We start from the raw sequence: 24,150 nt of genomic DNA on the forward strand, positions 1-24,150 counted from the left end.
AAAATGCATGCGTGTACATTTCAATTGGCAAAAGTGATTGTTGACTTAATACAGAAAATGTTTAGTGCTGTAGGCCTGGTAGACGTAATATATTTCAAGTTTGCGCTGACCTATTTATCGTCTAAAATAATTGAGCAGACGATCTAAATTTACTATAAAGGATAAGATGACGTGGTCTGTATTAGCCAATGATTAAATAAATAGCTAGTTAATCGGCATTTACAGTCAGTTGTCTGCACACGTGGGATAGTTTATAACATTGGTCTTTCCAGATCATGTGTCTATTATTAACTACCCAATCGCACAGCCACGTTTCATGAACTAAATAATGTCATTTTTCGAGTTATGGTATTCTTCAAATTTTTTGAATTATTAGATAAATAAATATAAATAACAATTTCTATTTATTTTTGCTAATAATTAATTTAATTTTTAATCAAGATCGTAATTAGTACTTCTATAATACAACACGAGAATTGTAAAAATGGTTAAGGCATTTCTTATTAACCAGGGTGGTATGTTTTACTCTTGAATGATAGACAGTTTGACACTTGTTTTTCCAATTCGAGTTCATGGTTTCAAACTTTGAATATCGTCAATTGCAACCTTGATTTTTTTCTAGTTTTAGTTTTTTTTTCGCGCCTTGATGTTTGTAAAAATACGTAGTATTCTTTGTTTCATGGCAAGGATACACATTTGGTTTGTAAAACAATAGAACTAATCCCGGATACCCAGCAACTTTTACGTTGACTTGTTTTTTACTTCAAAGTCAAGTCACTTGAAAAGAATAAACTTTGAAGCCTCACTCCGTAGGTAGCGCCGATTCTTTCAAAAAAGGTGAAACACCTTGAACCTCTATTTTATTTTGTTTAAATTTATTTTAAAGAACTGCTTAAACGCACCAAAGTAGATTCGTTAGATATTAATTGTAAACTTTCATTTTGATGACAAAAATTTTAAAATATAAATTTTTATGACAATAAGATCACTTTCCTATACTTTTCGAAAGAACACTATATTTCTCTTAAAGGGAGGGTGAAGTGGAAAATCAAGTGATTTTTTATCGATTCTTTCACTAATAATGCATTTTGAAACATTCAAGAAATACCTCCGAATGATTTTAAAATTCAAATTAGGATCTGATTTTAAGGATAATTAGAAATAAGAACCTCTGACCAATCGCGTAACGTCCTGCCTTCCTGTTAACAAAATTCCAAACATTCAAGAAATACCTCCGAATGATTTTAAAATTCAAGTTGGGTTCAGATTTTAAGGATAATTAGAAATAAGGACCTCTGACCAATCGCGTAACGTCCGCCTTCCTGTTAACAAAATTCCAGTTGCACGCACTACATCTCGCGCCACGATTATCATCACATCACGCTCAAATTTTATCAAATCTCGCGATAAATTTCATTTGGCATGGAGCGCGCCACGAGTTTTTTGTTAACAAGAAGGCGGGGCGTTACGCGATTGGTCAGAGGTTCTTATTTCAAATTATCCATAAAATCTCAACCTAATTTTAATTTTTAAATCACTCGGAGATATTTCCTGGATGTTTCACTATGCAGGCTGGGCTTAAAATATGTAGAAGAATCGATAAAAAAATCACTTAATTTTCCATTTCACCCTCCCTTGCTTGTAAATTATCGAAACATTCTAATTGGAAGTTTTGAAACTCGTGAATATTTTATCTCAAAATAAAACCTTACTTCTCGAAACATTCAAGTACCCCTTTAAAAAGCACTTTTTCGCTACAACTTATCGAATAAGACGATTGTTAAATAAAAAGGTGGAATTGAAATATGCAAGGTCAACTACCAAATTATACAAAAATTACTAAAAGGGAAATTTTTTAACCTCGATGAATTCAAGTTCAGTCCACTCCTAATCCTCGGGAATCTAAAAATTTAAAATTTCCCTCTTCAATTGATGGCGGGAATTTTTTGGGCTTTAGAGATGACGTACGTACATTTTTCTACGTAAGGTACATAAATGTGCGTCATACCGAACATCCGAACACTCTTTATTTTATGAAAAGGTCCAGTCTTGAAATGGGTTCGGCGTTTTATGCTAATTGCACCAAGAAAAATAAGAGTTAAAAAAGGCTAAGTTTCGCTAATTATTTTAATGACTGACATCTTTTCTTTATGTCACGGATTTAATAAGGCTTGCAAAGCGTAATTATATTTATATCCATCTCCAATTACGGATATAACTAAATTAACTTCCCAAAAGGCGTTAACGAAAACATCATATATAACGCAATTACATTTAACAAAGCAATTTAAGCAAAAATAAAATATAAATAATAATTTTGAATAAACATTATGAACCTTTCTATAATCACTACCTCCTTTATCTGTCAAGGCCCGTGCATTGTTAAAATTGGCATTCTAGTTCGCCACTGTTTCCCGCTAGAGGGCGCGTTCTGTTGATCAGAAATTTGGACGCCATTTCTCGCGAAATGACGTCACTTTTCAAATTTTGACAATTCCACCGTCGCTGTTAAATCGCACCTAATTCAGCGAAAATTTGCTGATAAACAGCGCCATCTAGGTTAAAAGATAGCTCCCCCTGAAAATACCATCATGTACTGGCCTTGATAGATATAGGAGGCAGTGCTATAATACGGGCTTGTAAATTTACGTAAAGAAAACTATATAAAGGCCCCCTTTATAAACGACTTAATCGAGTTGTAAGAATAAAAATGGAAAGATTAAGAATTTTGCTATATAAGAAAAGCTATCCTAGTAATTTAATCGTTACTTTGCTTTTTGCCTCGCGGCCTACAGAAGTCGATTAACTATAGGTTCTTAAAACGCCCTGAGCGACAACAAAGAATCATAGACTTTAAAGATGACCCCTTAATGCATAATGTATTCGAAAATGCGTCTGAACCTTAAAGGAGAGAGGGATGGAGTGGTAATCCTCATACCTAAAACGTTGCCTCTGTACCCCCACCCACGGAACGGCACCGAAGACCTCCCAGCATCCTCAGCGTTTAGGTAGGGTCGTACAGTACGAAAACGCAAAGAACGCCCCCTCTGTCTTAAAAATAGAAGCTAGTTCTCATACAAATACAATGTCGCTACGTGGCAGCACTTAACAACCGCGTACCGAAGGTAGGGGCATGCGCGAGGTACACTGGGAGAGTTTCCGTGCCATAGGTCGCCCATCATCATACAACTCCATCTCACCTCTTTTCTCTCTGTCTGAAGCCTGAAATTTTTAAACTAAGGCAAAAGTAGCTCTAGAACGATCTGAACCATAGAACGCATGACATATCAGCCTGTTGTTAAACCACGGTACAACTTCAATTTAATTTTCTTTGGCTTGGAAGGGGTTGACCATTAAAAGTGTGTTGGCTTCTTCTCGCTTCTAACTACCCTTATATAATACCCTTCTTATTTACTACTAAATTGCACGCTTTTTTTCATTTCTTATTTAAAAAGAAAGAAAAAACTAAATGAAATAATAACTGGAATAGAAAATGCGCAGACTCTAGTTGCGTTGTGTTGTGTTTCCCGTACCATTATGAAATATAACGTAAGGTGTAGATATTATTTGAGGATTGAGGGAAAAGGTCTTCACGGATTTTTGATGATATCGTGATGTTGCTATAAAAATTTCTCTCTCCTACTCTATTATATCGTTATTATTTTCTGTGGTGGATTAAAGGATTTAATATCGCGTTTTTTTTTCTTCTTTCTTCTTAAATGTGTACGGTGAAAGACCGACAGAGGCATAATTAGGTGCTTTGCATCGAGCTTAACCACAATTTACCGTTAAAGCATGGGATAGTGAAATGGGAAAGCCAGTGTTTGTTATTCTACTAATTATAAGACCAATCTGCATATAGTGAAACATCCAGGAAATACAAATACCTTCTTCCGAATTATTTTAAAATTCTATTCTAAAATTAGTTCAATGAGATTTCATATAGGCCTAGATAATTTGAACTTTTTGCACCTCCGACCAATCACGTAACGCCATGCCTTGTTGTGAATGAAATTTACGTGGCAAACTCTACATCTCGCGTCATTATTGTCACATGGTGCGCAATTTTCATCAAATCTCGCGCACTAACGTTCGTTCGACACGGACTGAGCTTGCCACTATAATTTTGTTAACAAGAAGGGGCATGCATAGCGTTACGCGATTGGTTGGAGGTGCAAATTTCAAATTATCTATGAAATCTCATGAGCAAACAGTCAGAAATCGTAAAGTTATTTTAAAAACTTAACATATCGCGTTCAAACCTCTACTTAAACCTAACGAACTATTATTATTTATGGACAAAATTAAACTAAATCACCGAAATCCAATGTCAAATGCATAAAATGTTGTATTTTGCTGAACCAAAAACTTCATATAACTAAACGTGAACAATTGTTACAGAGGTTATAGGCACCACTATAATCGAACAAATGGGATTAAAACCAAAGTGTAATTGTATTAGCGTTAGGTAAACATCTAAATTTTCTCGTCCTCGCAATCTTCACCTCACCTTTTCAAGGGGTTAGATAAAATATCAAGTTTTTTATGTAGGATCATGCACGATCCGTTTTCAGCGTGGGTTTAGTATCGATAGCGAACCATTTAGGGTTGTTTCATTATCTACCGTTATGAAATATATATATATATAGTTTTAGTTTTTCAATAACAAAATATTTTTTTTATTGCAAGGTTTTTATGCCATTTTTCCAAAAAATAGTTTCAAATGTTCAAATGAAGTCCTTGTCCTTAGCGAGCGAACGCAACTGTTTTTACTTTTACTTGAAATGCAGTTTTTTTGTTTTTTGAGGATGACGTATGAGGTACTTAAAATGAAGAAACAGCTGCTCCTTCTGATGATAAAGGGTCGAATCATGATCCCGTATGAACTTTAATAGCACCACTCAATTACCTTTAAGGTTTCAGGAATTTAGGGAAATGGGGCTTTATTTACCAGCTACGGATTATAAAGTTCTAATTTGCACTCGTCTTTTTTTTCGAAAGGATTTATTACCATCTAATTTTCGCATTTATTTCCTTACTTAGTTTTAAGCTATTGTTAAAGTTAATTTTACGCAATTTATTTTGTGCTCTTCTTGTTGCTCAAATTTAGCTTAAATTTGCTTTAGTTTTCTATTTTCTAAATACAACCAATTCGAATACAGCCTTTTCGAAGTTTTTCATTTTATTCGAATAGTTTAGTTTCCCGCATTTTCCTCAAGTATTTGCGTACTCTACAGCATTCTTAATTTCCGCATTTTTCAGTATTTGCACATCTACAACAGTTTAATTGTCCGTCTTTCTGAAATTCTTTCAGTTTCCAATAGTATAATTTCCTGCATTTTTCAGTTTTTTGCAGGAAACTAAACTATTGTAACGAGATGAAAAACTTAAAAAACACTTGATATTGGATTATTGGAAACTAAGATAGCGAAAAAAAAATGTGTAACATTATTGTACTATGACAATAGAATTAACCAATTAAAATTTAAGCAAAATTTGAGCAAACGAAGTACATAAACCTATTGAATTTTGAGATTTTATTTAACTCAATATACAATATACAATATACAATATACAATCTTCCAAATTTGATGGCGCAATTTGATATAGGCCCTAGTACTTACATTTTCCGAAAACATTTTATCATGAAATTAATTGTTCTTGAAAAAGCGTAGATATGTAATTTTTTCAATTAATTTAGAGGGACTAGATCGATTAACAGTAAAATCAGTTGATTGAATTAAATATTGATTAAGGATTGAGTGGATAAAAATAACTAGAAAAAATTTTCAATATCTGAACTTCAGTCAATTGATAAACCTCACACATATCGTTTGTTTTTTCGGCCTTGGTCCAAACCAAGACGTTTTTATATAATATCTGTCACTTCAGTCTTAATGTAATTAAATTTTGAATAATTATGTTTGCTTTACCGTCATACATTTGCACTCTAAAATATAATGGTGCATTCAAACACCATATATGCTGTTTTTTCCAGTGCCAAAAAAGACATCATTTAGGGTGTACTTTAACCCCATTTCTATGATCAATTCACGCCATTTACTAATATTATTTGGAAGTATTAAGGAAATATTAGGCATTTAAGCACCATTTACAGTGGCTTTTAACATCTTTTTTGACAATCTGTTGAACTTCTAATATTACTTAGTTTAATGGTTTTAAAAGTAGGGAAAAAGTATGCTACCTATGTCACATTATTAAACCAAGTGAAGTGAAATAATTGTTAAATATTTATTATAACCACTACACCACAGACACGTGGTAAGTCTAAGTTTTCCAAGAGATCTAACTAATTATTATGACCAATCACGATGGTTAAAACATGTATCTACCTGGGCTCGAACCTGGGACTTTCCGTGTGTGAAGCGGACGTGATAACCACTACACCATAGATACGTGGTAATACTGAGTTTTCCAAGAGGTCTAGGCTAGCTAATTCAAGCGCCCAATCACGATGGTCAAAACATGTGTCTACCAGGGCATGAACCTGGGATCTTCCGCGTGTGAAGCGGACGTGATAACCACTGCACCATAGATACGTGGTAGCACTGAGTTTTCCAAGAGATCTAGCTAATTCTTATGTCCAGTCACGATGGTCAATACATGTATCTACCAGGGCTCGAACCTGGGACCTTCCGCGTGTGAAGCGGACGTGATAACCACCACACTACAGATACGTAATAACACTGAGTTTTCCAAGAGATCTAGCTAATTATTATGTCCAATCACGATGGTCAAAGCCGTACTTCTGTAATTAACTAAAATTAACATACTTAGACTTAATTGTTTTGATCAAACTGGCTGATAGCACACCCTGAATACTTAGTTGTTAATTTAAGATAATTCCGAAAAGTATCTTCGCTGTAGTTTTTAAGTTATCGGTGGGGAAAAATCACGAAAAACCCATGTTAATCTCCATAGGAAATTAGCAAAAGCGGGTGAATATTACTTTAACGTTACAAAACGGTATCAAGTCATATCTGCAAGGGCCTACCGGCCCTGTAGAATTAAATGAATTGCGATAAAAACTTAGCTGGTTCCTGGCGCGGCTTGTAACATTTTTCAATGAAACAAAGCTAGCTCTCAATCAACAAGAAAAAGAAATCAAGGGCATCTTTAATTTTATATATCATGTCAAAAAAATAAAACCATTCTATTTATAAATAGTTACAATTTAACCCCCAAATTGATACTTTAATTTCATTTATACAATCGGGCGGCCGACATTGACCCAATAACAAAAAATACTATCTCTTAATACACCCTTAATCACCGCCTTAAAATACCTATAATTTAATCCACTCACACATAAATCCGTGAGTGTTCAATGACACTCTGAGAGCTTTTATTAAAGAAAATCGCGTATTTTAAACAATCAATTGAAAGCCTACCCTTAACCAGTAGGTACCACTAATAAACATGTTAAATTCGGTAAAATTGAAAACACCCTTTCTTCAAAAAACCCAGTTGAAAGAAAAACTAACGTTTTAACCTTGATTATACGCAAAATTTATATTTTATCATAAAAAGTATACGTGAGTAATTCAAAAGTGTATTGTCCAAAAAAGTTTTAAATCAACCTTGATCAAATAAATAAATTCGGAAGAAGCTCGTTATTGTTACGTTATCAAAAGGAGACAAGTGACCCTGAATTTACGCGGCCATAATCAAATATTTGACTGAATCTTTGTTTGCAGCGGAGTTAAAGTTAATGCTACCAGCATAAGTTTATAAGTTATGTTCCATAAGTATGACACTTCCTATACAAGTTCGTAATGCTAAAGGCTTACTGAGAGCTAGTTCGAGAACGACAAGAGAGAATTGAGTAACTACACTCGGTTGCTTTTGCACTATCCATCTTCCTATTTAGTCTGTACTAAGCCTTGGACAGCGCTTCATCAGACGTCGCTTTAACGAGAATCTATGACGGTTCACATACGTCACTTCATGACAAGCTCTCAGTAACCAGCGAGAAACTTATGGAACATATCTTATGAACTTGAGGTTGTTGAGTTTTCCAAAAATATACATATTCTACTATAACATTTGCAAATTAAAAAATATACTATTTAAACTTTTCATATTAAGCCTGATTAATTAATATAACAAATCAAACCTACTAAGGAAAGCAATCAATAAGTCTACAATAATTTTAATTTAAATTAGTAGTTTTGAGACAACTTAGACTGGAATCATGAATGCCAATTGCCAAGTTATGGCAGGCGAGTTTACGGAATTTGATCAAGGCATCGAATCGAGTATTAGTGTCGTGCGTTTTACATTTTCCCTTTGAAATTTAACTGGATGTTTAACACTGTGAAAGGTGGGTTTTATCCCGTATTGAACGGGAACTTTCAACTGTAATGCACTATGATAATGGAACTTACAAAGCACATTAAGTATTTATTCATACCGTCATCATTAAATCGTCAGACATTGGAAGTTTTTAATATCTTTTTAAGTCACGATTCTTTCTGATCGATATTTACTTATTGGTTATCGCGGCTCGAAGTAAGGCGCTATTATATTAAATAAATATAGGAACATATTGAGTTTTATTAATTTTTAATTTTTTTCTTGATTATTTTTGACATAACAATAATATCACGTATACCAAGTATACGCGTTACCTGAAAGAGAAGGGGTTTACGTATTTACACGCGAAGGTTCAAGATCACTTTTGAGAGGTATTCTGTCAGCTTTGGATATTTTTTTCTTTTTTTGACAAGGAAGTGGATGTGTTTTTCGAAATTATTATTTTTGTTAGTTTAAACTTGAATTTGTATAATACTTCGCATTATTATTCGAAACCTACTTCGATCATCAATTGAATAAATTGTAATATATCAAAAGGATGTACAAATGATCAAATGGGAATGTAAGGCGATGATCTAAACGATTATCGGGAATATAATTGAACGATTGTAAATCGATGGAATTGGCATCTAATAAATCGAATCGTCGATACTAACTAACTGATCTAGGGTTTAAATGATTGAGTCTAATCTTCATCGATCAAGCGATCATGGTCCTTAGCTATTGATTGGGGTCTATGTGATTGGTTTTTAATCTGTGGAAAGTGGGTCTATGTGATCAGTTCTTAATCTGTGGAAAGTGGGTCTATGTGATCAGTTCTTAATCTGTGGAAAGTGGGTCTATGTGATCAGTTCTTAAGAAGTGGAAAGTGGGTCTATGTGATCAGTTCTTAAGAAGTAGAACGGGATTTGTGTGATCACTTGTTAAGAAGTAGAACGGGGTTTGTGTGATCACTTCTTAACAAGTAGAACGGGGTCCATGTGATCGGTTTTTAATCCGTAGAACGAGACTCTTTGATCCATTCTCAACATGTGTGGTGGAGTCTCAACTTGTGGAAAGGGGGTCTGTGTGATCGATTCTTAACCTTTAGAATGGGCTCTGTGTGATCGATTCTTAACCTTTAGAACGGGCTCTGTGTGATCGATTCTTAACCAGTGGAAAGTGAGTCTTTTTGATCGATTGTTATCTAATATTTGTTTTTTCATAACGGCTGATGTTTTCTTGGGAGCATTAGATACATTCTTTATTGTGTTTATTTAAAGGGGGTTATGTGTTTTTGAATGAAGCAAGCTGTTTACTCGGATTACTGGGGATTGCGTGGAACAATTATTATCTAGGCCTAATGTCAGTTATGCATATGAGAGATTAATCTCGAGAAATCATGACCTAAGTAAACTACCAGCTGTCCATTTCTGATGGACAGCCAACTCATTGAGAGTCTCAAAGTGAGATCCTTGCACTACATAAGGTCCGAGCTAAAACCCATTATTGCGTTTCATCATTTTTAAAGTTTTTCCGCTCTTCAGTTATTACAAAAGCCTTTTGATACATACATCTAAATGTATGTGTATTATTTTTGAGGTATTTTAAAATTCTGAAATATTATTTTGAGCTATTTTAAAGACGTAGTTATGATTTTGAGCCATTTAAACCATTTTAAAGGACTTAAATATTATTTTGAGCTATTTTTAAGGTTGAAAAAATTATTTTAAATGTCGAACATATTATTTTAAGATATTTTGAAGGTTTGAAATATTATATTGAGCTATTTTAAAGGTCTTAAATATTATTTTGAGCTATTTTAAAGGTCTTAAATATTATTTTGAGCTATTTTAAAGGTCTTAAATATTATTTTGAGCTATTTTAAAGGTCTTAAATATTATTTTGAGCTATTTTAAAGGTCTTAAATATTATTTTGAGCTATTTTAAAGGTCTTAAATATTATTTTGAGCTATTTTAAAGGTCTTAAATATTATTTTGAGCTATTTTAATAAAGCTCTTAAATATTATTTTGAGCTATTTTAAAGCTCTTAAATATTATTTTGAGCTATTTTAATAAAGCTCTTAAATATTATTTTGAGCTATTTTAAAGCTCTTAAATATTATTTTGAGCTATTTTAAAGCTCTTATATATTATTTTGAGCTATTTTAAAGCTCTTAAATATTATTTTGAGCTATGTTAAAGCTCTTAAATATTATTTTGAGCTATTTTAAAGCTCTTAAATATTATTTTGAGCCTTATTAGGCCTTAAAAGTGCATATTCACACCTAACATAATGCCGCAATACATTTTTTTTTAAAACCTAAATAGTATTTCCGGATATTTTACAAACAGCCACTAGTTTTCGAAGTAAATACCAAATAACAAATTAATTTATTTTTTCTTTTTAGTTCCCCTTATAAAATTGTGGTATTTACAATTTTGCAAAATATCTACACACCAGTAAAGGAAATATTAAATTTTGAAATTCTTTCAAGAAAAAGATGAAAAGATTACCAAAATATTTTTATTTTATATTTTTAAGGGATAAAAATCATGAATTCCTGTCTTTATTTGGTGTCCCATAAAACGCCATGAAAGATTACACTGTGTGTGAGCGCGCGCGTTTTTCGTATTTATTTTAATATTTTCTTTATAAACTTTCAAACTTTAAAAATTTTTTCCCACCTATTTTTTTTAATAAACTTAAGAAATGGGGAAACGAAATTTTTGAATATAATATTTGGCAAGATAAAACTAACATAAAATTGTCAAATTTTCATGTCAACGTTTATTTCAAATCTGATTTAAAACCGTTAATCTTTTTTCCGAGATTTTATTATGGGTGTTTTTTGACCTGGGACCGCCCAAAATTCGGACATATTTTAAACCAAATATTTAGGTTATTTAAATCGATTGAAATTTTTAGTATAATTAACCCACGTTTAAATGACTCTTTAAAGCTCTTTGAATAGTCGCTAAATCATATCATAAACGAGAATTAGGTTTAAACTTAATGACAGTTTTTGAAATTTTGTTTTAGGCTTAACGATTTTGTTGTGGGATTTCAGTATTTGAAGTTAAAAAAATTCTGAGTACTTTAAGCTACAAGCAAGAGTTCATAGATACAATCAAAAAGTGTTCTTCATTCACTTTGGCTGTAGACGCCATGTGAAATGAGAAGCAAACGACCCTCCTCTCAACCCCTACACAAACGAACCAATCAGAAAAGAGTTTTTTTGAGGTTTTACTACATTTTCTGTAAGGGTAAATTTTGATTGGGTTAATGAAATTAATTAATAATTAAGATTAATTGTGGAAACATGGAAGTTTCAGATAGGCCCTTTTGGGAATTGGAGAAAACACGAGTTATAGTTTATCAACAGTAGGAACCGCCCCAAAACGTCAAACTAGCTAAGCATAAATCACTATCACCACCATTGAAGCGTAGTTTTAATGTAAGAATCCTCCCTACAAATCAAAATCAAATGGAAATTCACGCTTTTCACATTAAATTCCAATAATTCTTCTTGTAAATTTACATTTCCTCAATCTGCTCAAAGTAGTACATACAAGTAACTCCGCAGTGGGAAATAAATTATTTAAATCAGACTCCCACTCGCTAATATACAAATAAATATCTAAATAAAAAAAATTACCTCTCCGAGTGACGATGACGTCACGGAGAGGTATTACACTGGACGTTTCTGTGTGTGTCTGTCACCTTGTTCGAATCTTAGCATAAAGAAGTACGCAGCGATCATCTAGGGTTACGAGAAACGTCTGGTCCCCAATGGCAGGGCTTCCACCAAAGATTCACGCAATTGCGGGTTTTCTTATCATTTATTGTGAATCAATCGCCTTATATACCCTAAGTTTCCAAAAATTGTTAAAGAGGCATACGCTTGATTTCAAACGTCTACAATTGCTATGTTTAAAATGATTTTAGGAAGAAAGTTTCTTAAAAAATTTAACTAGAATTAAGGTAAATTTATGACGATTAAAATAATTAATATCAATTATATTTATTTAATTATTATTTAAGAAAAATCTCTTAATTAAGTCTCGACTAGGAGAGGTTTATTTTGGTTTCCCAACTTGTTTTTTAAATATTTCAAACATTAAAATAATATCATACCATTCTGTGTACAGTTAAGATTCTACCTTCATTTTGAAAATTTATTTCGTAATGTTTTTCGATTTCTTCCCCCCCCCCTTTTAAGCTCGCCCTAATATAAACCTATTCGACCGAATCGGAGAAATTATTTTTCTTCTAAAAAAAATAAAAACTATAATAGAACGATACGAGGCCCTCATTTCTTTGATAATACATATACTTTCACCCACAATATAATTATTTTAACCAAAAAACTTCTAAAAACCGTTTAAAGCGACGGTTTAAAGAGTTATTGAAATTCCTCGGGTTTTTACATTTTCCGTTTTTCTACTTGAAAAAAGGTTTAATTACTTTAAATTTTAAAATGAGGACTCATTTTTAGACAGGAACAACCAGCCAAATTATGCATTCCACAAAGGGTCTTGGTTAATGTGCAATTTCCAAGCGTTAATGCCAGGGTTAAAACGGAACATCAGGAGGGTATAAGGACCTAAAGACGTTAGAAAGGGCTTCAAAGCTACCAGTCCTGCGCCAAAATAACTTTGTTTGAAGAGATATCTCAGCTGTGACGTCAGTGCATGCCTAAGTAAAACGTCACGGACTTAGATTTGGCAGTTGGCGGCCATGTTTCATACCTCTTAGGTTCTATGGGAAAATAGCGTGTGTGACGTCACACTTGAACTTTTGAGGTAGCTCTATTTAATGTCCACATACGAAACAATGTCCAAAGAGGTCAAACAACAGACACTACTTACTAACATTACTAAGCAATGACTCGGCCGGTTGCATAATTAACAACGGCCAATTAGTCTTCTCTAGGCGCTGATTGGCCGTTTTAAAGTCTGTCCAAGGCTTAATGTTCAAGAATGCTTTCCAGATATAATACATTTTATAACTAATCAGTCTAGGTATGTTACTGATTATTTAAGAGCCAGTGAAGATTGGATGCTAGTTCTATTTACTTTATAAATCATTTCACAATACCTTTAACATAAATACTTAAATCTCATTTATTTTATATTTTTTTTGGGTAAATTTCTTCACAATTTAACGCTGAATTTTTTTTAATAAAAACTGATTAAAATCTGTGGTTTTTATTTTATTCTAGATTTAAAAATCGGTTTTTCTTTTACTTAAAAAAAAATTCTCTACAAATCTCTTTTGGGGCCAAAAATTCTTAAGAGCGAACTGTTTTTTTCTCTCTTTATCGAGTTTGAAAATAACCAAGTTGTGCCATTGTTTTAGAAGAACATAATTGGGTTCTTTCGGGTCGTGACGAAAAAGCTTTTAACTCTTTTTTTTATAAAAGTGCTGATAATAATAAAAAAGAAATAACGTCGAGCTTTCACACAAATTTTTTCGTGTTCTCCTCCGATTAGCCGTTTCGATATAATTCAGTAATTAAAAGGGAGAAAAGAAAGATAGTTGTAGTGGTTGAGTGGACAATTGCAAAGGTTCTCGAAGAGTTTGCTTTTCTTGGCTAAAAAAGATCAAAATCGAACTCACTTCGAAACTCAATTGTTCCTTACAGTAATCTTAAACGAATCTCATTGTTGAATTTCGAGACATGTTTCGTTTCATTTTCTTAGTAATCCTCGTGATTTATCATTAAAGCCAAGCATTTATTATGAATTTGGTTTGTTAGCCCATGCATAATTAAGTTCTGCTCTATAGTTGTATCATACGTTCATGAGATATGTTCCGTAAGTTTGTCATTGGTTACAAACTGGAGCTTATCATGAAGTGACGTAGGTCATAGATTCGAGGTAAAGCGACGCCTGGTGAGGCGCTGTCAAAGGCTTAGTAATGCAGACTAAATAATAATATGGACTAGCTGCAAAACCACGTGTAGTCGTTCTCGAACTAGCTCGAGCTGTAAGTCTCTAGCATTACGAAGTATAGGTTGTGTCATACTAATGGAACATATCTTATAAACTTATGGTTGTATTGGTAATATTCTTGGGTATATTATATTGATTCCTAAAAAATTTATTATATAAGATTTAGGTCCCTGGCCTGGGTGCTTAAACCTAAATTTCTGGATCATAAACTTGACATAAATTAACGAGTCATGAATAAAATTACAAAGGGTACAAAACAATTTTTATTTGCATACTGGGTTATACGATAAACCATAACCATTTTTTTCCGTCATTTGTTCAGCTTTACGTGGCAATATATCAGCATTACTATAAGTATATAAGATATGTTCCAGAAGTATGACACTTCCTATACTTCGTAATGCTAGAGACTTACAGTTCGAGCTAGTTCGAGAACGACAAGCGAGGATTGAAGTCCTACACTCGGTGGTTAATTTTGCAACTAGTCCATCTTCCTATTTAGTCTGTACTAAGCCTTTGACAGCAGTGCCTCACCAGGCGTCGTTCGCTTTACCTCGAATCTATGACCTACGCCACTTCATGACAAGCTCTCTAAAACCAGTGACAAACTTACATTATTACCTTACTTCATAGCATTAACCTTCGCTGATAATTTTTAACTACCTTGTTAAGCATTTAAATACTAGTTTTTCTTTTTACTTCAACTTTGACCTCTAAACTTATATTGGCATATGAGATAATTTTCTTAATAATTCGGGCGTGTCTAAAACTGTAATCTTTGTTTATCGATGTTGTCATATCGTGTTTTCGTTTGGTTCAATCAGAACTGTCACGCCTGTTATCTTTTCTAACGCGTGAAGGTTATGTTTAAACTGTTTGTATACTTTCCAAATACTATGGCGTCATTTCAATTTGAATATTGAAGGATACCCAGGTAGTTCATCGTGTTAAATAATAATATGATTGGTAACGTAAATGCAACGTTGGAAGTGTTTTTCTACTTCCGTTTTTCATTACCGCGTTTACTAGGAAGTGATGTTTGAATTTAATATTTTAATTTAGCGTGGGGTTTACTTTAATTAAGAGTTTAGGGGGCGTTTAATTACCACGTGATTACGGTGGCCAGCTAAGTCTGGTGGTATTTTACCGGAATTACTCAGTTGCTTGTCTGACCTGAAGTGTTAAGTAGTAAATAAGACCAAAAAGGTTTGGTTTAATATCAAAGTGAGTTATTGATCTTACACTTTATCATAAATCAGTAATTTCGTGATTAATCGTGTAATAATTTGATAGCGACTTTAGTAAAAATTTGAGATCAAATGATCTTCATTTCATCCCATTTTCTGTTAATTTAATTGCATTTTATTTGTTTTTAAATTTATTTCCTAGTCTTGGATAAATTCTCAAATATGCTATTAAATTGAAGCTTGATCAATTTTGAAACCACATACAATAAATTCTAATACGTAGACCTCAGATTTCCTGCAGTATTTCTGTAACCCCGCAATTTCTCCATGTTCTAGGAATCTAGGTTCACTATCGTGAGAATTTCCCTAAGCCTTGTCCCCATTTTTAAGTTAAAATTGGCTAGAAATAGCTAATTTTTCAAATCGAATAAAAACACTCAAGTACAGTTTTTAAAGACGTTTCCTTCCTTAACATTTACAAAGTTATAAATCAAAAAACATTTGTTAAAATTCCTTACTTTTAGAAACACTAGAAAAAACTTTAGGCCCCATGTACATACTTTTAACGAAATATTTAAAGAAATAAAAAAAATATATAATTTCTTTTTTTAAACATATCTTCCAACAAGTAGTTGTTAAGCTAGGCGTAGTAAAAATTCGTAGACGAAGTGAACTGGTGGTGGAGGGGTACTACAGGTACCTTTTACCTGTAGTCTTTACCCGTAAAGACCTTGGAAAAATTCCAAGGACACTCTACATTTATTTAAGTTTTATAAGTTATTCGAAAATGCTCGCCTCCCAAAAAAAATAAGAAAAAAGTGGATGGCTAAGAAGTATGCACGCTAGACTTTTATATCATAAAAATACCCCTCCCTATTATCACGCTAACACCCACCACGTGCTCTTATGTCTCAAAACTCCTTAAATCTTGAAGAAAAACCATCATTTGCAATTTTTAATACACGTTTTAATTCTTTGCTTTTTCCCATGGTAAGAGCTCGGTTTAAAACATATAGTTCTCGAATCAAAATTCTTTTTCATACAATGTTTTTAAGGTGTGAAATAAATAAATTTGACATTTACTTGACGAATATTAAATAGCTAAGGTAAAGAAAATTAATATAATTATTGTTTGTTTAAAACCTTGTATGCAAATTTATTTTTTGTTCTAAGCTGTTCATAACGAATTTAGAACTTCCGCGGAACAAAATATTTTTTTATCTAATTGGTTCAATTGCTTGATTGAGGATTTTTTTTTCTTCAAAAATTGCATGTAATATCAGACTTTGACAGTTCCACAAATTTTAAATTCCATATAACTGCAAGATACTCCACATAACTGCCAAATTTTTGGTTATAACTGCCAAATATTCCACATAACTTCTAAATATACAAATAACTGCTAAATATTCCTCATAACTGCAACATATTCCACATAACTTCCAAATATACAAATAACTGCCAAATATTCCACGTAACTGCCAAATATTCCACGTAACTGCCAAATATTCCACATAACTGCCAAATATTCCACGTAACTGCCAAATATTCCACGTAACTGCCAAATATTCCACGTAACTGCCAAATATTCCACGTAACTGCCAAATATTCCACATAACTGCCAAATATTCCACATAACTGCCAAATATTCCACATAACTGCCAAATATTCCACATAACTACCAAATTTTGCACATAACTGCCAAATATTCCACATAACTGCCAAATATTCCACATAACTGCAACATATTCCACATAACTGCAACATATTCCTCATAACTGCCAAATATTCCACATAACTGCAACATATTCCTCATAACTGCCAAATATTCCACATAACTGCCAAAATATTCCACATAACTGCCAAAATATTCCACATAACTGCCAAATATTCCACATAACTGCCAAAATATTCCACATAACTGCCAAATATTCTACATAACTGCCAAAATATTCCACATAACTGCCAAATATTCCACATCACTGCCAAATATTCCACATCACTGCCAAATATTCCACATAACTGCCAAATATTCCACATAAATACCAAATATTCCACATATTACATTTCACCTCTTTTCATTAAATTGTTGGAAAGGAAATAATACGAATTGATTTTGATAGTGTCCCTTTAAGGGATGGGATAGAAGAATGAGTTTAGCTCCTTTGGTTACGTGTCTAAGAGAAAATATTAAGTCTGAGATTTTAATAAAAGAAAAATATTAAATTCCTCGTCTCGTGCACGATGGCGCGTTTTTTCGTCTCTTTTTATTAAATTTTTTTTTTTTTTTATTCAATGGGTTTTTAATTTCGAAGAAAATTCTTTTTCGCCAAGAAAAAAAGAAATCGCGCGATGTTTTAGAGCCTTGAGGGATCCGTTGGACTTCTTTGATAAAAAAAAATATGAAAGGGAAATACACATCGCGTCCAAAATCTTCCGGTTTCGAATCGGGTGTAATTATATTGGCAGAGGGTATCTGACGACTTCTTTATTTTCATTTGGTTTCTTTGCCAGTAACGGTAAAAAGAGGATATATTTCTAATTAGAAGGATTATGGTTACCATATCGACAGAAGGGAATAATAGAAGAAGGATGACACTCTGTACATCCTCTTCTTTATACTTTAGTTATTATGTAACATGATTCTTGCCAGGCAGGGATTTACCCTTTTTGTTTGCTCTCCCGCTCATCAAACTTATTTCAGATGGGCATCGCACCGTGCTAGGGGGGTGAATTCTATAACTGTTTGGTTCTAAATCCTCAGCAATCAACCTTGATTGTCTTGACGTGGAGGGACAGAAACGTATAAGCAATAGTTAAGCGCCAATAGAGTAGTGATGAAGGAACTATTTATCGCGTACATTATTCGGTTTAGTAACCTTGCTGCAAATGTTAAGGGATAATGTTACAATTACCCTGCTTTGTGGTACACTTCTCTCGAGGAGAATTATTATATACTTCTGGTATCGAGGACTTTTTCTGATGAGGATTATAAATGTATAATAGCTTCGTGTCCTTGCCCATCTTTCTGAATAGCGTGAACAAATCCGTATCGGTTTTGGTTGCGACATAATTTTGGAGATTTGTGAGACCTTAATGTGATCAACGGAAACTGAAAATGCCCAAGCTGTTAAGTATCTGTCAGAATGTCATTTGGTGATTGCCAAAGGCTTAATCATTATGGGCTACGTGTATAATCATTTTGGAGGTTTTTTTTTTGGCAATGTTATGGATAGGGTTTTTATAGATTATATACACGTGCAGGGTGTTTCTGATAAGTCTGGCATAAGTGAAAGGTTTCAATGGGTGAAACCGATTGAAAAGTGTAGAAGAACATGCTGGGTCGACCTACAAAATTTAGTCACGAAAAAGGTATGGGCCCCTAAAACAAAGTTATCGTAAACATTTCTGCCAGATTCGCGGTTTAGTTTGAAATTTTCAATTTTGTGGGGCAATGTCGAGATGGCACCACCTCGTTAGCGCCTTAGCACACTCGATCATGCCTTACTGACGCGTGATTGAGTGGGCTACGCTTTAGCAGACGATATATGAAACGTTTTAGGTTTTCTTTCGATATTTGACGTCATTTTCGATTCGTCTAGTCTTCAAAAGTCTTTGCTCAAAAATCACCATATACGCGACTCGTTTTAAGTCGTCTGCTCTGACTTCTGAACAGTGAAAGAAACATACCGACAGTCCGAGTATACCGACAAGAACGTAAGATTTTACTCTAATCTGAATATGCCATAAGTGGTATGGATGTTAGGTGCAATGATGAATTCTGAAGGTCAGTTAATTCTTTTGTGCCTGGCATTTATATAGCTTCATTATCTCTTTAAAATACCATCTAGTTATTAATTTTGGGGAAAAATCGTTTGGTTAAGTAGTTAGCTCAAGAATGATAGGCGTACGTAGGACATAAGGGAAATAAATTTTATATTTTTTTTACTTCATTCCAAACGTTAACTAGAATAACGGGAAATTAATAGTTTAAAAAGAATTGGTTTTTATCAAGGACGTCCAGAACAGGTATATATATAATAATATTAAATTAGAGTCGACGACGACGACGTTTATAGAGGCAATTACTAACATTTTTTATCTTCTTTCTAATATACTTATGATTTAGATTCCAATAAAAAAAAATAGTAAGCACCCAAAGTTTTAGTTAGATCTAGTTTTTCCTAAATAAATTTTTTTTAAATCACAAAAATTTTTCGAATCTGAACTCATTAACGTTTCTCAATTGATAACCGCAAAATATTATATTCGACCATGAAACTATATGTAATTATAATTAAACCGTCATGAAATATGATAAACTAGGCAAGACTACTTTTAAAATTTGAATAAATTAAAATTAATGAAATATATTACGACGCGTTTTGTAATAATTAATAAAATATTTAGTATTTAGTATTTTTAATTTTTTTTTTTTTTTCAAAATATCGTACGTCAGAAAAAGCTCAGTCAAATATTGAGAAATGGCATTTAATCACCTTTTATTGAGGGAAGGGTTTATGGAAGATAAGATGGGGTGCCACGACTTTATTTAGTTTATATATCTTCCGGCGATTCTCTTTTTAATGGCGCCAAATTCGACTAACCTATAAACCTCGTATATTTTGGTCATGTGCAGAAAAAGTTTAATTTTGTTTTTTTTTATTTTAAAAAGACACATCTCCCGAAATTTTTTTAAACGTTCCACCTTTGATTTGTACCACGTGTATTTTTCTTATTGATAATGTTCTTAGAGAGAGAGAGAGAAAGAGAGAGAGAGAGAGAGAGAGAGAGAGAGAGAGAGAGAGAGAGAGAGAGAGAGAGAGAGAGAGAGAGAGAGAGAGAGAGAGAGAGAGAGAGAGAGAGAGAGAGAGAGAGAGAGAGAGAGAGAGAGAGAGAGGGTTACTAAGCCTTTTACAAAATTTTCTCGCTTGGTTAAACACGCTCGCCTGTCGTAATTAAACTTAAAAAGAAAAGGAAAGGGGGCCAAAAACCCATAGTAAATTTTCACCCGTTGTTTGCAATGCTTGAAATAGCAACTTAAACGTTATTTTTTTAATATGGATTGTAACATTGAACGTGTTGTATTTTCGAGTTGAAATGGTTTGTACTAATTCTACTCTAGGTGAAACCGCTGTTATTTTGCGTATAAACTAGTTAATTTGGAAAATTCTATAGGCAAACAACTAGCACTTTTATTGGAATATGGTGTGCAAATTAGTGAAATATGTCGAAATTCTTGAGACGGCTAATTCTTTTATGTGTTTGTTCACAATGGAAGTATAGAAAGAGACAACTTCAATTATTAAATTCATAAAAAGAGTTGACTTATTATTCTAAAACGTGGTTCAGTAACTCGAGAGCTATGCCTAGTTTTTGGGGCCAATTAAAGATTTAATAATTTAAATTCAGCTGGTTCTATAATAAGAACAACTGAATTTTATTGTCGACGAAAAATTGATTGTAAACTCATAATTGAACTGTCGTAGAAATTTAAATTGCATAATTAGAGCAATTGTTTTTCATTTGCCTTTTTATTTAAATCAAAAACCAACCTCAAAATTTAAAATAATAATTTTGATCAGGTCATAGATATAATTATCACTATTTTTTATTACGAACATTTTCTTGCAAAAGTTTCTAATCATAATTTTAAAATTTACTAAATAAATAAGGACGTTATGTAACAAAATCAACAACAATACGGAAGATACGAAACAACCATTATTTACCTCTAACAATAAACGCAATAAAAATAAAACTTATAATAATAATAATAAAAAATAATAGATATTTGAAAGAAGATAAAACATAAAAAACAAAAACTTACTATCTCCATCGAGTCCTTTATATCCCAGTGTATCTATTGAGAGCGCGAACTGTGACGTTGTCATCCATACCGTTATAAACAACGCCAAATAATATCTGTTCTTCCTCCACAATGGTACGGATATTAATCCGTCCATCAAGTTTTTCATATTTCAAAATATTTTAAAACTCCCTTAATAATCCAATCGCGAATTGATTGGGAGTTATTTCACCAGCAAAATTACACGGCGACTTAAGTATAATGACGCGAACTTTAACCTAATCCGATTCCACGCATTACGTTTTAATTAATCCGAGATAATGTAATATTAATATTATTATTTTAATTAAAATACGCGAATTGATTTTGTATAAAAACACACTGGTTACTTAATGAAACAAAATATATAGGGAAACTTCTATTTAAAAAAAAGAATGTTTCTCCTGTATCTGAAGCTATCTTATATTTCCTGTTCTGCCAGATCTGGCTGGCGTAGTAGCTTGGTTGAGTGGCAAAAACGTTCTGATCAAGAGTTAGTTACTCGATGGAAGAACCGCTATGGGGGTAAAAAAAGGCGATCAGAGAAAAATATCTTTTCCGGGCTTCCTACAGCTTTCTTATATCTATCTTGAACGGATAGTCGACGTTCGCCAACTGCCGCCGGTTTTCCGTGGCGTATTTACTAGGATAGTCTGTCTGTCTGTCGAGAAGGAAGGGGCAAACGCGGCGGGGTGACCTACACTGCCTCTCAGCCCTGTCTTGAACATTTTCTTCGCATATTTTTCTTTTTTAACATTTTTTTTATCATGAAAACCCACTAGCGCGACTCGCTGCGGGGTGGGATGACACTAAAGTCTTAAGGAACTTAAAGATCGAGTTGGTTACTGCTGCTAATGGTGATGGTGATGGTGGTGGTAAGACTTGGAAACCCGTGACGTCATCAACTACGTAAGACCATACCATGGATGGCTTTCGGGGATAATTTTAAAGGCGGGGATTTTATCTTTAGATTCTGAGATTTTTCTTGGAAGATGGGTATGGTTATGGGTTCACTTCAGCCATTTTTTTTTGTTCTATGAGGATAGGATTCAGTCTCCGAGGGATGGGATACTTACTTCGAGGTTTGGTATTTAAGTTACGGACCCCATTCTTGAAGAGTGACACTTTAACTTCAAAACGTCTAGTGCCATCGAACATGATGGTGTATGACTAGTGTCGCGCGACAACGGAGTAGGGGGTGACAAAATTTACGTTGACATTGAGGATTGGTACGGAACGTAGACAATATTGATTGATATGAAATTTACGAAAACATTTTGTATGACATTACTAATCAACTCAAAGGAAAATATTGCACGAAGGCGACTAGAGTGTAAAAATCGAAGGCTTCGTTTTGAGTCCCATTTAAGTATTTAAATCACTAAGTGGTAATGTTTCAAACCTCTAAAACTGAGCTGTCGTGTGCCTGTTGACAAACATATTCTATTGGTATGCGCATTAAGAATTGTTCCAACACACTAGTAACAAGAGTACCATATAGAAAAGTCTTTTTCTTCTATCGACTTTGTCTTTTTGTACCATTCTGACTTTGGTACCTGGCATATAAATTCAAGTTACTTCATGTGCAACTCTGCCATAGCTGTACTCATACATAAGCTAAGCGTACAAAATGTATTCTTACATTTTAATGGTGACACATTCGTTGATTGGTAGTTTTTCTCGACCATGAATTACCTTTGATAAGGTGTCGTAACTATGACTTCACAAATGTGACAATGTCAATATCACATACGAACCGGACGACACCCAAAATAAAAAACTTCCAGGCTATAATTTTTAACTTTTATTGGAAAGATCATGTAAAATAAAACTATTCCAAATTCGAACAATGTATCCATCTATAACAACGTGCGAAATAAGGCGGTAGCACAGGGCAAATGACCAGTTTAAAAATTAAATCTGAGGGGGTCAGTGGTCCCCGGGACCACTAAGAAACCGCAAAGGTAACCAGAGTCATTAACTCGAATATTTTAATTATCGACTTGTTTAGTTTAGCAGACGACATGCCCTGGTCAATTTATTTATTCCAGACCAGGGGGATCGCTGGCCCAATGTCCAGTTTAAAAAAGGCTATAGAACGCTACTGGACGGAATCCGTCAGGTGGTACTAGTCACCCAATAGAATTTTACCGCACTTAGAGAAGCCTATCACGAATGGTCCTGTACTCAGTCCTTTATTAGCTTATTGATGTAGATTTTTGAGTACTTAAAAATCTTCATCGACCGCCAAGTGTCCGACCCCCTGAATTTAATAGATCCTCTTTTTATTTATTACCTGACTCACCTGTTGCTATGCAAATTGGAAAACCAGATGAAAATCATACGCCTAGCTTTGGCCATGCTTTTCTTTTATTTTTTTTCTTTCTTTCTTCTTTCTCAAGTGATGATTAGGGGGTTATAAGGAAATTTGTTGAACGGGGTTTTTCTCTAATTTATATTCCTAGTACACCGTCTCTACCTGGTGGCGATTACGTGAATTAAAGGAGGCTTTTACGCAATGAAGATCAATGAGGAAAGACAGGAAACTTACGTTATTGCTTATGTTGATCCGGGGTATTGGGAAAGGATTTTCTTTATCGGTACTTTACGTTTGATTTCAATTCTGTGATTTATATCGAAAGATATATAGGCCTACAGTGGTGTGATTTATTATAGTTTTATAGATGTTAAGTTAGGGAAATTTATAAATTAACCTTTTAAATTTACAACTTGGATTTAGTCTTTTTTATTAAAACTGCTCTCAAGTCTCTCCTCCCTGCTGCTATTTTATCCTTATGTTGGGTTAAATTCGCTTATCATTCAAAAGGCCCAATCATCTC

General features: G+C 33.4%; 1 protein-coding gene and 2 non-coding genes across 3 annotated transcripts in view; all 3 read right to left on the bottom strand.

Annotated features, from left to right (window-relative positions):
- The window catches only part of Duox (dual oxidase), a 93,037-nt gene extending 71,082 nt beyond the window's left edge, over positions 1-21,955 (bottom strand). The window contains exon 1 of the mRNA XM_089866818.1: positions 21,293-21,955. Within this exon, the coding sequence (XP_089722944.1) occupies positions 21,293-21,440 (148 nt within the window). The 5' untranslated portion in view covers positions 21,441-21,955. The remainder of the gene's footprint in view (positions 1-21,292) is intronic.
- On the bottom strand, positions 6,345-6,417 carry TRNAV-CAC (transfer RNA valine (anticodon CAC)). The gene has a single exon. It is a non-coding gene; the product is annotated as a tRNA-Val (tRNA).
- TRNAV-CAC (transfer RNA valine (anticodon CAC)) lies at positions 6,626-6,698 on the bottom strand. The gene has a single exon. It is a non-coding gene; the product is annotated as a tRNA-Val (tRNA).
- Positions 21,956-24,150: the final 2,195 nt, after the last annotated feature.

Source organism: Phalangium opilio, unplaced genomic scaffold (assembly GCF_054372755.1).
Source record: "Phalangium opilio isolate 3A_F unplaced genomic scaffold, DU_Popi_V2 ptg000017l_1, whole genome shotgun sequence".
Classification (NCBI taxonomy): domain Eukaryota; kingdom Metazoa; phylum Arthropoda; class Arachnida; order Opiliones; family Phalangiidae; genus Phalangium; species Phalangium opilio.